Source organism: Schistocerca americana, chromosome 3, assembly GCF_021461395.2.
Source record: "Schistocerca americana isolate TAMUIC-IGC-003095 chromosome 3, iqSchAmer2.1, whole genome shotgun sequence".
In the NCBI taxonomy this organism is placed as follows: Eukaryota; Metazoa; Arthropoda; class Insecta; order Orthoptera; family Acrididae; genus Schistocerca; species Schistocerca americana.
In genome coordinates this window covers 92,528,259-92,544,765 of record NC_060121.1, presented here as the reverse complement: position 1 = coordinate 92,544,765, position 16,507 = coordinate 92,528,259, and the positions used below count along the sequence as shown (strand labels likewise).

Sequence of the window (16,507 nt, the reverse complement as noted above, 5' to 3'; positions counted from 1 at the left end):
CAAATGCATGCATGGTTGACACATATATTGCACACATCTCCTTCCCTCTCTTGGTGCATTTCCTCGTCCCCACTTTCCTATCTCTTGCGCCTCTTCTCTCTCTGTCCACCCTCATGTCCCCTCTTTCTGCTCATTTTCTCCTGCATCACTCTCGCTGCTCTTCTGTCTCCCTACTTCAACCTTCCAGCTTCTCCTCCCTCTCTCCTCCTCCTTCCCAATCTCCTCATCCCCACTCCTTCATGACCTCCTCCTCCTCCTCCTCCTCCTCTTCCTCCTCCTCCTTCCTGTCACCCTCTTACTCTCTTTTCGCAGTCCTCATTCCACTACTCCCTTCCTATTCACTCGTGCCCTCTCGCTTCCTATTTCCTCCTCTGTCCATCTCAAATTCCCCGATCCATGCAGAACCACACACACATGCCCTGCAAAATAGGTCGCTAAGGCAGGTCCATACTACTTCCACACAACACACCTGTCGTGTAGTATAGCTTGCAAATGAGAGGCTGAAAACAGCTTCTTGCCACTGACATGTAGGATGCTCTGTAAAACAGGTCGATAAGACAGGACAAACATATTCCCACACAACATGTCATGAGGGTCCCGTGTGGAGTTGCTAGTCTCCCATCGTGTACCTGCCCGGGTGGCGGATAGGGGAATGCTCACCAGATATGGTGGGTACTGGGGAAATAAAATACCCAGGGTGGACCAAAACTAGCAACCCTCTGCCCCTCTAACAGGGGAAGGGGGTTGGCGGCAGGAAGGGCATCCGGCTGTAAAAACATTGCCAAAACGAGAGGAATCGTGGATGCTTCTCAAGAAAGTGTTCTGGTGTAATAGCCTCCCATTTGGATCTCTGGGGGAGGCGTTTTGCGAAGCATCCAAAGGTGTTCAAGATCGGAATGGGAACTCTAAACGTGGGAACGATGACAGGAAAGGGAAGAGAGATAGTAGACATGATGCAGAGGAGGAAGATAAAGGCTTTATGTGTGCAAGAGACAAGGTGGAAGGGCAATAAGGCAAAGATCTTAGCTGAAGGCTATAAGCTATTTTATAGTAGTGAAAGCCCGGAATCAAGAAATGAATTTGGTGTTATTCTGCACAGAGAGCTTCAAGACGAGGTATGTGAAGTCAGCAGAGTAAATGGTAGGATCATGTATGTTAAGATGATGTTTGGCGGAGAAATGGTAACAGTGCTGACAGCCTATGCGCCCCGAGCGGGATGTTCGGAGGACGAGAAGGAAACATTTTGGAGAGATTTGGATGGAGTAATGGTCGGAATACCAGAGAATGAAAGAGTTATAGTTGGAGGGGATCTAAATGGCCATCTTGGTGGAAGGAAAGGTGGGGAAGAGAGGTGGCATGGAGGATGGGGGTATGGCGAGAGAAAAGAGGAAGGAAAAAAATAGTGGAGTTTTCAGTGGCTTTTGATCTAGTGATTACGAATACCTACTTCCAAAGAAAAAGAGAAAAACTAATAACATACAGAAGTGACGAAAATAAAAGCCAAATTGATTGCATATGATGTAGAAGGAAAAATAGTGGGGAGGTGCGAAATACTAAGGTCATATACGGTGAAGGAATAGTAACACGACGTAAGTTCATTGTAGTGGATTGTGAGATGAAAGTTTGTAAAAGACAGGCACATAAATTAATGTGAAAGGAAAATTAAGTGGTGGAGATTAAAGGATAAAAAATTGAGATAGGAGTTTGGTGAAAAAGTACTGGGAAAGGTAAAATTGGCAGAGAGTGTGCAGGAGTGGTGGAAAATAAATAGTGCTGTTATAAGGAAGACCGGGGAAGAAGTGTTTGGGTTAACATCTGGGAGAGGGGTGCCAAAAGATAAGGAAGCATGGTGGTGGAATGAAGAAGTGCTGAAGGTTGTCAAGGAAAAGAAAGACGCTAAGAGGAAGTGGGATGTGTCCAGAAGTGCTGAGGATGGGCAAGCATACAAAAGTGCAAAGAAGGAGGCAAAACGAGCCGTGGCTAAAGCTAAAGCTGAATGAGTAAGGGAGGCATACGAACAACTACAGAAAAATCAGGATATGCGACAACTGATACGGATAGGCAAATCAAGAGATAAAGCTTCTGAGGATCTAACAGCAATAAAACAAATGAAAGATGAAACAGGAATAATTCTGCATGACCACGGAAAAATAATCCGAAGGTGGTTGAATTATTTTGAGAAATTTCTGAATGAAGAAAATGTAAGAGTGAAAACTGAGGAAGGAGGGGCAAACGAAGGATTAACGATGGATATAAGTAGAGATGAAGTCGAATGGGCAGTTGAAAAGATGAAAAATGGGGAGGCAGTTGGCCGAGACCAGATACCCGCTGAGTTATGGAAGTGTCTCGGTAAAAAGGCAATTTAGCTCTTTTGGGATTTAATGAAGAAGATGTGGTGACAGGAGGAGATGCCAGACGAGTGGAGAACAAGTGCACTGATCCCAATATTTAAGGAGAAAGGTGATGTGCAGGACTGCAGTAACTATAGAGGTATTAAACTGATGGCACACAAAATGAAAATTTGGGAAAGAGTTATAGAATCAAGATTACGCAAGGAGACTGTGGTGTGTGAAGAACAGTTTGGGTTAATGCCTGGAAGAGGAACGACTGATGCAATACATGCTTTAAGGCGGATAGTGAAGAGACACGGTGAGCTACTAGCTGATCTACATATGGCTTTCATTGATCTGGAGAAAGCATATGACAGAGTCCCTAGGAACGAAATACAGAGAAGCATGAGTGAGCAGTGCCTGCCAGAGAAGTATGTCAGGTTAGTGAAGGAAATGTACAGAGGAGCAATGACACAGGTGATAAGTAGTGTGGGCATGACAAAGGAGTTTCCAGTAAAAGTAGGGTTACATCAAGGGTCCGCAATTAGTCCCTAACTCTTTGACCTGATTATGGATGTGCTGGTGAAAGATGTGAAGAAGGAAGCACCGTGGAATATGATGTTTGCAGATGATGTGGTTCTTTGTGAACAGAGCATCGACAGACTTGAGGAAAAGCTGGAGGATTGGAGGAAGGCACTAGAAGAAAGAGGGATGAAAATTAGCAGGACAAAGTCAGAATATTTAGCACCGAAGGATGTGCAGATGAGGTCTTGCAAGATCCAGGATGATGAGCTGAAATCGGTCTGCAAATTTAAATACCTGGGATCGTACATACAGAGGGATGGAAGACTGGAAAGTGAGATACAACACCGAATAAATAGCGGTTGGAACAACTGGAGGAAAATTAGTGGAGTGTTGTGTGGCAAGAAGGTGAGCATTGGTTTGAAGGGAAAGTGTACAAGTCTATGGTAAGGCCTACTATGATATATGGGGCAGAGACATGGCCAATCAAGGTAGCCCAGGAAAGTAAGATGGACGTAGCGGAAATGAGGATGCTGAGGTGGATGTGTGGGGTAACAAGGAAGGACAGAATTAGAAATGAATTTGTTAGAGGAGCTGTGAAAGTGAGACCCATGAGGAAAAAGATACAAGAGAGCAGACTAAGGTGGTAGGGACACTTACAGAGAAAAGGGGAAGAGTATATCGGAAACAGAGTTGAAGATGTAAAGATTGAAGGAGCCAGAAGGAGAGGAACACCGAAGATGAGGTGGAAGGATAAGATATCCGTGGACCTAAGGGAGAAAGGATGGAAGAAGGAAGAGGCAATGGATAGAGAACTATGGAGGAGAAGGATCCAGAAGAGCAATGCCGACCCTACGTGACGTGGGACAAGGCGACGATAAAGAAGAAGAAGAAGAAGACAACATGTCATGAGGATCAGCGTACATTACAGGGCCTGAAAAGACTCTGATTCCTGTATCGGTCCTCGTGTTGGTGATAGGACACTATACGTCCCACAGTGCTGAAACTCATGGCGTATTCTGTTTGTGTGGCAAATTTGACTGAAATCGAGCTGGGGTTTGGGGGGAGATTCCAAATATACATAAATACTGCAAGACTACAATGGTCTTGCAGTTTGATTTAAACGGCTATGGAGAACTATAAGTTAATGCCATGACAGCAATCACCTTAACCTGTAAGCTTCCCTTGTCTACTCGGCCATGCATCAGCTAAATTGCCTCTACACTTTGACAGTGATTGTTCCTGCTAGCTGTAATGTAATAAGAAATATATATAATTAATTAAAATTTAAAAGGAAAAGGAATGAAAGAAATTGCTTGGTAATTGTCCTTTCGCTTTCAATGAAGAGAGAATATTAGTACGATTGCATTATTATGAAATGTTCTGCGTGTGCAAAATTGTACTATTGTTCACTCACTTTAGCTTGCGTCGTTTCTTTTTGTGTGTCCATGCATATATGTATATTCATTATATTTCTCGTCCTCTGAAAACTTCTCCTTCTGTTAATTTTACGAAAATATGACTGTGGACTTCTTCTCCTCCATTTCAATTGTAGATGCAGGCAGCCGACTCCGGGAAACACCAGTGACTTCCAAGACGATGCAAAATATGAAGGAATTTTTCTTGACTTGGTTCTATCTCACTTTAATAAAAATGCTTAACACTGTTATTAAGTTTTCTCTAATTATGAAACAAATATGATACAAAAGACTCGTAGCCCGTCATACTCCGAGCAGTACATCGTTACAAAACTTCTACATACGGGAGAGGCTGACTGAGACTGTCTAAAAAACAAAATCATATACAAATAATTGAATGAATGTCCCTGCATTTGTCTGCGCCCCACTGCGCATTCACGATTAACATCATTGTCGATGCTTATGATCGGTCGGTGTTTCAATTTTGTTTTGTTCTTAAATAAGTATTAATTTAGCGGCATCCTGGGGACCTTTCATCATGTACATACTTATACACAGCCTGAATTGGAGGTTATCACTTTTATCAAAATCTAAATAAAACTTGAATGCTGAAATAATTTAGTATAATCATATCACTATCATTATTGTGGTAAATTATTGATCGGTGATTAATATATCAACATAGGATTAATATTTTATAAAAAAATTATGGCAAAAGCGTATTAATCTTAAAATAGGAAAAAACAACAAAAAGATGACAAATCATGAACTGCTGAGAACACAAATAGATGGAACAAATAGTTAGCACTCCACTTTGTGGTGACCAGTTAGCAAAGACTACGGATTGTGTGAGTAATCTATTTCCCATGGCTTAAAACATGGATAATGGAATCTGAAATTACCTAATGCTAAATAGACTTTGATGGATTTATTCTATGCAGCAGTTATACTATGTTGGTGCATCTGAGAAATTGGATAAGACCATGATTCTGTTTGCCTTAATAAGCCAAAGCAGCAATACCACACCCCTTTCTGAACATGTAGTGCTGCTTCAGGTGGTGGTCGCGGTCCAAGCATCTGCACCATAGCGATGTGCGGCGCAGTCACGAAATTTGCAAAATCATAGGCTGGCGATCTCTTAGATGGATCGCAATTACTCTCTGACGCAACTCTGAAATCTCAACAAATTATAGCGTGTGACGCTCTCATTTGCTGGTCATATCATGGACCAATTTGACTTACTCACATGGCAGTGAGCATATGGAGATCAAATGTCAAGGTGACAGACCTGATACAAATAAGATTGCCCTTAGCACAGCGAGTTGTCCGAGATGACTGAGGTCTAAACTGTCAGTTCACTTAAGACTTCACCACAGGCTCCCAAGTCAAGTTTAAAGCCAATGTGAAGTTACAGTTGGGACGAGTATCCCAAGAGATACCCACTCAAAATAAAAGTTAAGACCAGAATCTCCACTACAGACTGGAGTCTGAATCAGAAGACCAAGTTTTCCACTCCTCCCTTTCCACTAAACCTCAGTAAACTCGCAGAAAGCACTTGTGCAAACTCCTCCACAAGGTTTGTGTGCCAGTCACAAGACTCCATGAGCTCCAGGTCTCCCCTTCAACTCGTCTGCCCTCTCCTTCGGTCAATCCTCACCAAAGTTACTAACATTCTTTTCCCTGCTGGAGAAGGAGCCAATTCCTGACTAGCATATTCCTACCTGCTTGTTCTCAACACCATAAATACTGTGCATGGATTAACAATGTACACAGATGCTTACAGTACATATGCTGCTCACATCTCCACCTCCCTCCTCTTGCTGTCCCTGTCATCTTCTATCTCCTTTTTTCTTTATTTCTCTGTCCATCTCTTCCTCACCTCCTCCCTGTGTATGCCCATCTCCTTCAGTACCATTATCCCTACATGTTCCTGTCCTCTTACTTCCACTCTCTGCCTTGGTGCATCACCTCCTGCCATCATTCCCCTATCCATGTCCTTCAAAAATCTCTCACTCCCCATTTGCCACTCCAGTGTCTTATATCCTTCTGTCCATCTCCATACCTCCATTTCCCCTCTCTCTTTCCATCTCAACAATTCGCCTGCTTGTGCCCATCTCCCCCTGGCCTTTCGCCAATCCACCCCCTCCTCTGCTTCTCTCACTGTGTGTTTACTCCTCCACCTATCTGTCAACCTAACCTCCTCCTGTTCCATTTCTATTTCCATCTCCAAGAGCCTCATCTCCATATACGTCTTTTCTCCATCTCTCTCTCTACTCTTCTCTTTCTGCTCCCTTTCCCTAACCACCAACTTCTGCCACATTCCAATATCAATCTCTGCCTGTCTGCATCTCCCTGACCTTCTCTTCAGTCATATCCTCATCCCTAAACCTTGCACCTCAATTTCTTCCACCTCTCTCTGACTATCCCCTTCTACCACCTCCCCTCCTCTCCCCCTCTCCCTCTCCGCCCCATCCTCTAACAGCACCATCCATCTGAATCACCCCCCCCCCCTTTTGTGCCTATTCACATGTGTACCGACAAAAAACTTGTCATGTAGGGCTGCATATACACCAGGGGCACAAAGCTGGCTGATGCTACAGCAAAACAATAAACGTATTCTGCTGGGCAGCCTAAACATAGGGAGCTGAAAAAAACCGTTTCTTGCCCTTGATATGTATAATGCCCTGCAAAGCTGAGGAGGAAAGCTGACACTGCTGCACACACAACACCTGTTGTGCAGGCCATGCTAAGTGATAGGAGTTGAGAATAGGCTTTTTTGCCGTATCTCCACTGTTATTGGAGCTAGGGGGTTATAAACTCCTCAGAGCTGCTGCTAGTGAAATTTATTGTTTGTGTGCCAAATTTGATTGAAACTGATCCAGGCGTTTGGGAGGGGATCTTGCACATACATAATATGAAACAGCCTATATTGTGTTGTTTCCATTAACAGGAAGTATGCTAGTATGGACCTCAGATGGAATGGAAGCAGTTACACACATAAAAGTTATTCCAAAACATTCTTGCATAAGACACTAAGATCATTAATAAAGTAACAGTCCATCAGTTGGGATAACAATTATCTCAGGGTCACTTACCTGGGTAACTAATTACTATGTGGGTACAGGCACAGAATTGGGAGTTGGAGTTGCACTTGGAGCTATTGGCACATTCCATTACCAAATAATATTTGACATTGCACTTGTGCTGAGTAACTTATGAGAGAGCGCTTGCTGGGTAGGACCTACACGAAAACCCCAGTCATTGTGTTTGTAGTAACTGGGTCAAAGTGAAGCATGAGTTGACTGGCATTAATAACTTACAGTCGCCATTTATATTCAGCACCAAAGTTACATATATATCCAACAGATACTGAATATCTGATCTGACATCACACAAAAATGTCTCACGCTAGGAGCTTTACTCTCCTGCATAATTCTGTAAAGAAGTGCTTAAAAGTAATTAACAAGCTCAGACACTGCATCTCTTCAATAAATTTTCTTGGCAACTTTCCTTGATGTTGCATGGTTCCTTACCTTTCTTACATTAACAGAAAACCCATACCTGCCTTAAACGTTTCTATCTAAAGGGGTCTATTCTGGTGTAAAGTTTAGTTGCTCAGATATGTGTAACTGCCAAGTCATGTTGAGTTTTAACTCTTTCCAGGCTACTTTCACTATCTCTTTGACTGTATTACTGTCATTGTGACCTATGGAGGAAAATACTCACAAGATGCCTACCAGGTCTCTGGCAACACACAACAGTTGGGGAGTGTGCGTGACTGGGGCAGAATTATGTGGTGGACCATCAGTTCGTGCGGACATGCTACGCTACACATATACACATCAAAAAACGTTTTGCATCACCTTGGTTCCGAGAGTTCCAGAAATCGTACAAAAAATTGGAATAGAGATCAACATCAACATCATTTCCGCCCTTTTTATTGCTCATGCAAACTACACATTGCAGGTTGTACCACCATACAGCGAGACCTTCAGAGGTGGTGGTCCAGATTGATGTACACACCAGTACCTCTAATACCCAGTAGCACATTCTCTTGCATGGATGTATGCCTGTATTCGTCGTGGCATACTATGAACAAGTTCAGCAAGGCACTGTTGGTCCAAATTTTCCCACTCCTTGAGAGAGATTCGGCGTAGATCTCTCAGAGTGGTTGGTGCGTCACGTTGTCCAAAAATAGATCTTTTCAATCTATCCCAAGCATGTTTGATAAGATTCACGTCTGGAGAACATGCTGGCCACTCTAGTCGAGCGATGTCGTTATCGTGAATGACGTCGTTTACAAGATGTGTACGATTTGGGCGCGAATTGTCGCCCATGAAGACGAATGCTTCACCAATATGCTGCCAATGTGGTTGAACTATCTCTCGGAGGATGGCATTCACGTATGGTACAGTCGTTACGGCGTCTTCCATGACCACCAGCGGCGTACGTCGGCCCCACATAATGTCACCCCAAAACAGCAGGGAACTTCCCCCTTGCTGCACTCGCTGGGCAGTATATGTAAGGCGTTCAGCCTGACCGGGTTGCCTCCAAACATGTCTCCGACGATTGTCTGGTTGAATGCATATGTGACATTCATCGGTGAAGAGAACGTGATGACAATCCTGAGCCATGCTGATCCGGCCTTTTGTTGGATCCACCTTTACCGCACTGCGTGGAGTCGTGGTTGCGTAGGGGGACTTCGCCGTGGACGTCGGGAGTGAAGTTGCGCATTATGTAGTCTACTGCGCCCAGTTTGAGTCGTAACACGACGTCCTGTGGCTGCACGAAAAGCATTATTCAACATGGTAGCGTTGCTGTCAGGGTTTCTCCGAGCGATAATCCGTAGGTAGCGGCCATCCACTGCAGTGGTAGGCCTTGGGCGGCCTGAGCGGGGCATATCATCGACAGTTTCTGTCTCGCTGTATTTACTCCATGTCCGAACAACATCGCCTTGGATCACTCCGAGACGCCTGGACATTTCCCTTGTTGAGAGCCCTTCCTGGCAGAAAGTAAAAATGCGGTCGCGATCGAACCGCGGTATTGACTGTCTAGGCATGGTTGAACTACAGACAACACGAGCCGTGTACCTCCTTCCTGGTGGAATGACTGGCTGTCGGACCCCCTCCGTCTAATAGGCGCTGCCCACGCATGGTTGTTTACATCTTAGGGCGGTTTTGGTGACATCTCTGCACAGTCAAGGGAACTATGTCTGTGATACAGTATCTACAGTCAACGACTATCTTCAGGAGTTCTGGGAACCGGGGTGATGCAAAACGTTTTTTGATGTGTGTATATTCTGCATTTTAGAAATTTAATATAGTGTCACATATTATCGTTCTCCTTACTCATTACTCTTCAATTTTCTGTCTGTGTGTCGTTCGCCTCCTTAATGACACACACACACACACACGCGCGCGCACACACACACACACACACACACACACACACACACACTACTTCTATTCACGGCAGCGCTACGATCGTTGTTCCGAGCATGCTCGGCAGTTACTCTGACTCAAGGAGAAGACATGCAGCCATTTTCGGATCGCTGCTGCCGACGTGTGCTTTGTAGTGCTTCTTTATAATGTCAACCGCAATTGAATATGCCGGCGCGTGTGAAATCAGATCTGTGTTTCGTTTTCTAAATCCAAAGAAAATTAAACCAAAGGAAATTCATCAGCAAATCTGCGAGGTTTACGGACAAAATGCTATGAGTGATTTAATGGTTAGAAGATTGACCAGACTGTTCAATGAAGGACGTGATCAAGTGCACGATGAAGAAAGAGGTGGACACCCGCCTGTGGTTACTGATGAACTGGTTCACACAATTGAAGAGAAAATTAAGCACAACTCTAAGTTCACTCTTAGTGCCTTTGCTATGGAAGTTCAGCAAATCTCACGATCACTAATTCATGAAATTGTTACTGAAAAACTGAAATTTCGGAAACTTTGCTCACGTTGGGTACTCAAAATTCTTACTGAACAACACAAAAAACAATGGATGGGCAGCGCACTTTAGTTTTTGACACGCTACAATGAAGCAGGAGATGATTTTCTTTTTTGGATAGTCACGAGGGATGAAACTTTGGTATCGTACGACACCCCTGTAACAAAACGGCAATCAATGGAATGGAGGCACACTTCATCCACAAAGCAAATCTTGACACCTCGAAAATTCACATGTACCGTTTTTGTGGGACAGAAAAGATATTTTGCTCATTGATTTCTTACCACATGTTTACTGCGAGACCATTAAGAAATTGCGTCGCGCAATATAGGACAAGCGCCGAGGATTACTGTCAAAAGGTGGTGTTTTTTCCACGATAATGCCCGACCTCACACGGGTAATGTGACCAAACAACTGTTACGGGAAGTTTACTGGGCCGCGTTTGATCATCCTCCGTACAGCCCGGACCTCGCTCCTAGCGACTTTCATCTCTTCTTAAACCTAAAATCTGTCATTGGTGGTCAACACTTCAGTCATGATGACGAGCTGGAAGAATATGTTTCCACATGATTGAACACACAGGCGCCAACCTACTATGAAGAAGGCATGCAAAAACTTGTTCCACACTATGGCAAGTGCCTACAAAATTTCGGAAGCTATGTAGAAAAGTAGTTTAACAGTTGTTAATTTTTGTACAATAAATATTTTTTCTGTATCTACACACGTTTGTTTTGTATAACCAGACGGAACTTACTTTGTAGACATACACGCGTCACAGAAAATTGTGAGGAGGTGCGATAGTCCAACACCACTTTGATAGAGATTTGCTGCATTGAGTTCATACACGTGTATAGGGTGTTTCACTATTCTAGGTACGAACGAAAAGGACAAATAAACAAGCAAATAATCCTGGTAAACACAGGTACAGAAACCGATGGTTTTCCAATTACATTACGTAGGAGAATATGATCACCTTATAACAGTCTGCAAGGATGCAAACGGCAAATATGCACATGACGACAGACACATTACTGCTAATGTTCTGCATGACTACCATCCACGTGGAGGAAGGCTTCAGCACGTCTCATCATTGGTGCCTGCACACATTCAAGAAGGCCGTCATGTTCTAAATCCATTGACATTTGCTCACAATGCATTACCGGTGTTCACCGACACTATCAACAGGTCTAGAATACATAAATGCACTTAAACATCTCCACACGCTGGTCTTACATGAGACTTTGTTGCTGGACATAAATGGCGACTGTAAGCTAGAATTAGTAGACTCATGTTTCACTTCACTGCACGTACACTCGGCTGGCACTGTCGGGGGACTGGGAGACCACGCCTTTGCCGAACCACGACCTGTACATCTGTTGTTAACAATTTGTGCTACATATTCCTGAACAGCCACATGAAAGAGTGCCGGTGCGCCAGCATGCATGTATCGCATCTGCATAAGGAACATCATCTTAATAGTTGATTAGCTTGTGTTGTAGGAACAGAAAGTCACATGACCAGTAAGTCAGCCAGGTAGGAGATGTAGCTGCATCTGGTGAAACCGTTGGTTTAATGACCTGTGTTTCTTACGATTATTTTCTATGAATGCGTGGTGTCTGTTCGTGTTGAGATGGTCCACGCAATCGCAAACAACACTGTGTCCCGGTGGTGCAGTTGTTTACGTAAATGACTAGAAAGCAGGAAATCCTAAGTTCGAATACCGTTGCCGCTGATTCCACATAAAGTCTTGATGCAGTTGACACCAGTAGTTCTTCCTTCTATTCCCTTCCCTTTCCTAACCTTTCCTTTCTCCCCCTCCGCCTGTAAATTACGCCTATCTGCTTGTTTCAGTGTGCTCATCATTCCTTTTGTTTGTGCCTATAATTGTGAAACAGCCTTTACAAACTACACACTGGAAGTACTTATCACAGCAAATACTGTCACCTACTGGCAGGGAAAACTACACCTCATAGGTACATATCACATCAGAGACTGCCATCATGCTCGTAACGCAAACTAAACCTCAGAAGTACTTGTCAAAGCAGAGATTGTCACCATTCTGACTGATAACCCCGTAGTTTGGTCCCTTTACTCCCAAACCCAACCAATCAACAATTCTGACCAGTCAAACTTCTCCGAAGAATTTCGTATTATGGTAGAATCTGCCACCATGCTGGCCAGGCAAATACACATGTTCACATGTTCAACAATCGTAAAATGGTTTACCAACCACAGCACCTCAAGCTCTAGTGAATACAAAAGTAATCGTTTATGGCCACAGGCTGTGCAGTGTAGACATAGAATCAATGAATTGACAACCATACTTGGCCCAACCATCTGACTTACGCCTCTGATTTTTTGCTGACGTAACTCACCTCTGTAGCCATTTGTGCAGTGGAGCTGGACTTGGAGTTAGATGCTCACCACCAACTGCTGGCTGGAAAGTGTAGGAGACGATGATAGCATAAATTTACTGATCATCAGACCTTCACCAATGTGCTTGGTTCAAATACAAATCTCAGGCCAATGTCTCACTAACAGCATGCGACACTGTTGAGGGAGGTGCCTGCCTCGGGTGTTGGCCCCAATGGTCCCTTTCTGCTAGCGTCAAGTGCTCCCTTGTGCCAACATCACAACAACACAAACGTGCAGCCATATATATCACCTACACCTACCAAATACAAATGATAAGCGACTCTCACACATCACGGGGTAAGAAGACATTGGGAGCTAGAATTAGTAGGAAAAACATTCTTACATTCTTCCCTGTTTGCGCCCTCAACCTACCCATCGGGGTCTCCGAACTAACAGCAACATACGACTCCTCCTTTTTCTCTTCTGACGATGTCCTTGCCATTATTATAGACAGCATTTAAGTAAATAGTCTCTATTAACAGACAGTCGACAGTAACTGGTGATTAAACACCGAAAATTAATGCCTTCGAATTTTTAATGTGAAAAGCCTTTTATCATTTAAAATAAAGGACACTTTATTAAGGTTCAACATATTTATTTCTCAACATAGTAGCCGAAGTGACTATCGGATTTCACCTAAAGAGACATCAGTTTGTTGATATTATCGCTATAGAATCTTTGAATTTGTGGGGGGAATCACAACCACCACTCTGTTTGCACCGCTTCATCACTACCAAAGCGAAGTCTTCGAATGTACTCTTAATGTTTTGGGAATACTCAAAGCACTGTCACACATGGTGCAGTTAGCACCGCCGTTTCTTTTATTACAAACGTGAACAACCGAGTGTCACGTGTTACTCATGTCTATGGAATCATCACTGTACAGAGATTTCACTCTTCTGTGAATTCAATGTGCGGCATATCTTCCGCGGTTGGAAAATCGATTTCAGCAAGTTGTTTCTCTCGCACCAATCTAATTACCGGCCGGGGTGGCCGAGCGGTTCTAGGCGCTACAGTCTGGAATCGCACGACCGCTACGGTCGCAGGTTCGAATCCTGCCTGGGGCATGGATGTGTGTGATGTCCTTAGGTTAGTTAGGTTTAAGTAGTTCTAAGTTCTAGGGAACTGATGACCTCAGATGTTAAGTCCCATAGTGCTCAGAGCCATTTGAACCATTTTTGAACCATCTAATTACGTTACACACGGCTATTTTATGCGCTGTAATTCTAAGCCCTCTAGCGGAAGAGGTTTGCAACATTCGTCAGCCGGAAAGCGACAAAGTCGACCGAGTGATATGCTTGACGTGTAATACCTCAACCGATAATGAGCACAGAATAAAAAATTCGGAGGCATTACTTTTCCGCCCTCGTAGAAATGTTCAGTAGGCTATACCAGAGGTGACGACGTCATTTAACCATCGATACTTCACATAGCGCGTATAATCAACAGCAGTAAGCGTGTTAGGGAAACACTCTGCAGGTCCAGTGCTTATGGCTTGCGAACGACACTACAGCACTCTGAGCGAGAACTTTAAACAGACATCTCACTTTAAGCGGCTGGTCACCTTAACTGCTTCAGCTATCCGAGCACGCTAATTACACAGCGCCCCGCTTCCAACCTACTCATTGCTCGCAGCCTCACCTGATTGCCACAAGACGTCGAAAAAAGTGCTCAGCTGCACTGAAGGTATCATTGTTTGCTGTCAGCGCGCATATATTTTCTGAGTAGGGTGACTGCCCTTTCGGACATGTCGGAAGAATAGACGCCATTCATGATACTGCACCGTGTACAACTAGACGGGAATTTGAGTCGGACATAAAGCGTGCTCAGGTAGCCGAAGAGATTAAGGGGACAGCTCGCTTGAAGCAGGATATCCGGTTTCCAGTCACGGTCTCGCACAAATTCTCACTTTTCATCATCTAGTTCAATTCAGTTGCAGCCGGCGGCAGAATTTATTTAATTTCGTTGTGTATGTATATGGTTGTGTGATCAAGAACAGATACCACAAATATGTCACTTATACCTAACAGCTTATTGTTCATAGCTTCCCACACATATCTTTGCTTTATCAATCTGCTTAAGCACAGTAATAAGCATACTGAACAAGATTCGGGTCACAACCTGGAGTTTCTCGTTGAAAACGTGTCAAACAGCATTGTGCCTTGGTAGAGACGTGTAAGTATTTTCAGATGTGACAAACACGGCTGAAGCAACACAGCGATAATTACGATCGTGGTGTTATCTGCGAGCTGAACAGGCCAGATGATGATAGGGTGGCTCGCATCGAAACATCGAGACACATCAACTATCTCATTCGGCAGTGAAACCGAGAACGTTATATTAGTGAAGCGCTCGCTGATAATTAAATACTGTAGATCTGTCAAGTTATGGAGTGGTCGACAGTTTCGTTTCACGAGCTCTTACAAACAATCCCTCACACCTTCTATGGCATTAAGGTCGGCCGATATAGCGGGCCAGTAGAGACAAGATGGAGTGCGTGTGTGTTCGTGAAACGAGGGACGCGCGCCTGCAGTCCCGTAGACACAGCTGTTGTTATCTTGGAAGACAGGAGTGCCAACTGCTGAATCACTATAAAGATGTGGAAGAGAAAACAACGATTGGTCAGCGAGATTTCATGTGCATTACAAAAACGGATATATATATATATATGTGTTTGTTCCACATTTCCTCCTGAACCAGTGGGTCAATTTCAATCAGACTTGGTACACATATCCTTTTTTTTTTTTGGTCATCAGTCTACTGGCAGGTTTGATGCGGCCCGTCAAGAATTCCTTTCCTGTGCTAACCTCTTAATCTCAGAGTAGCACTTGCAACCTACGTCCTCAATTATTTGCTTGACGTGTTCCAATCTCTGTCTTCCTCTACAGTTTTTGCCCTCTACAGCTCCCTCTAGTACCATGGAAGTCATTCCCTCATGTCTTAGCAGATGTCCTATCATCCTGTCCCTTCTCCATATCAGTGTTTTCCACATATTCCTTTCCTCTCCGATTCTGCGTAGGGCCTCCTCATTCCTTACCTTATCAGTCCACCTATTTTTCAACATTCGCCTATAGCACCATATCTCAAATGCTTCGATTCTCTTCTGTTCCGGTTTTCCCACAGTCCATGTTTCACTACCATACAAGCTGTACTCCAGACGTACATCCTAAGAAATTTCTTCCACAAATTAAGGCCGGTATTTGATATTAGTAGACTTCTCTTGGCCAGAAATGCCTTTTTTGCCATAGCGGGTCTGCTTTTGAATTCCTCCTTGCTCCGTCCGTCATTGGTTATTTTACTGCCTAGGTAGCAGAATTCCTTAACTTCATTGACTTCGTGACCATCAATCCTGATGTTAAGTTTCTCGCTGTTCTCATTTCTACTACTTCTCATTACCTTCGTCTTTCTCCGATTTACTCTCAAACCATACTGTGTACTCATTAGACTGTTCATTCCGTTCAGCAGATCATTTAATTCTTCTTCACTTTCACTCAGGATTTCAATGTCATCAGCGAATCGTATCATTGATATCCTTTCACCTCGTATTTTAATTCCATTCCATTCTTTTATTTCCATCATTGCTTCCTCGATGTACAGATTGAAGAGTAGGGGCGAAAGGCTACAGCCTTGTCTTACAACCCTCTTAATACGAGCACTTCGTTCTTGATCGTCCACTCTTATTATTCCCTCTTGGATGTTGTACATATTGTATATGACCCGTCTCTCCCTATAGCTTACCCCTACTTTTTTCAGAATCTCGAACAACTTGCACCATTTTATATTAACGAACGCATTCTCCAGGTCGACAAATCCTATGGAAGTGTCTTGATTTTTCTTTAGCCTTGCTACCATTATTAGCCGTAACGTCAGAA

General features: G+C 43.7%; 2 protein-coding genes across 2 annotated transcripts in view; both read left to right on the top strand.

The window, feature by feature from the left end:
* The first annotated feature begins 950 nt into the window (after positions 1-950).
* Positions 951-2,000, top strand: LOC124605890. The gene is made up of 2 exons (XM_047137838.1): positions 951-1,338; positions 1,741-2,000. Exons 1-2 carry the CDS (start codon positions 951-953, stop codon positions 1,998-2,000), a joined length of 648 nt encoding a protein of 215 aa, XP_046993794.1.
* Positions 2,001-2,900: 900 nt separating this feature from the next.
* LOC124605889 overlaps positions 2,901-16,507 on the top strand; it is a 123,686-nt gene continuing 110,079 nt past the window's right edge. The window contains exon 1 of the mRNA XM_047137836.1: positions 2,901-3,186. Coding sequence (XP_046993792.1) covers positions 2,901-3,186 — 286 coding nt within the window. The remainder of the gene's footprint in view (positions 3,187-16,507) is intronic.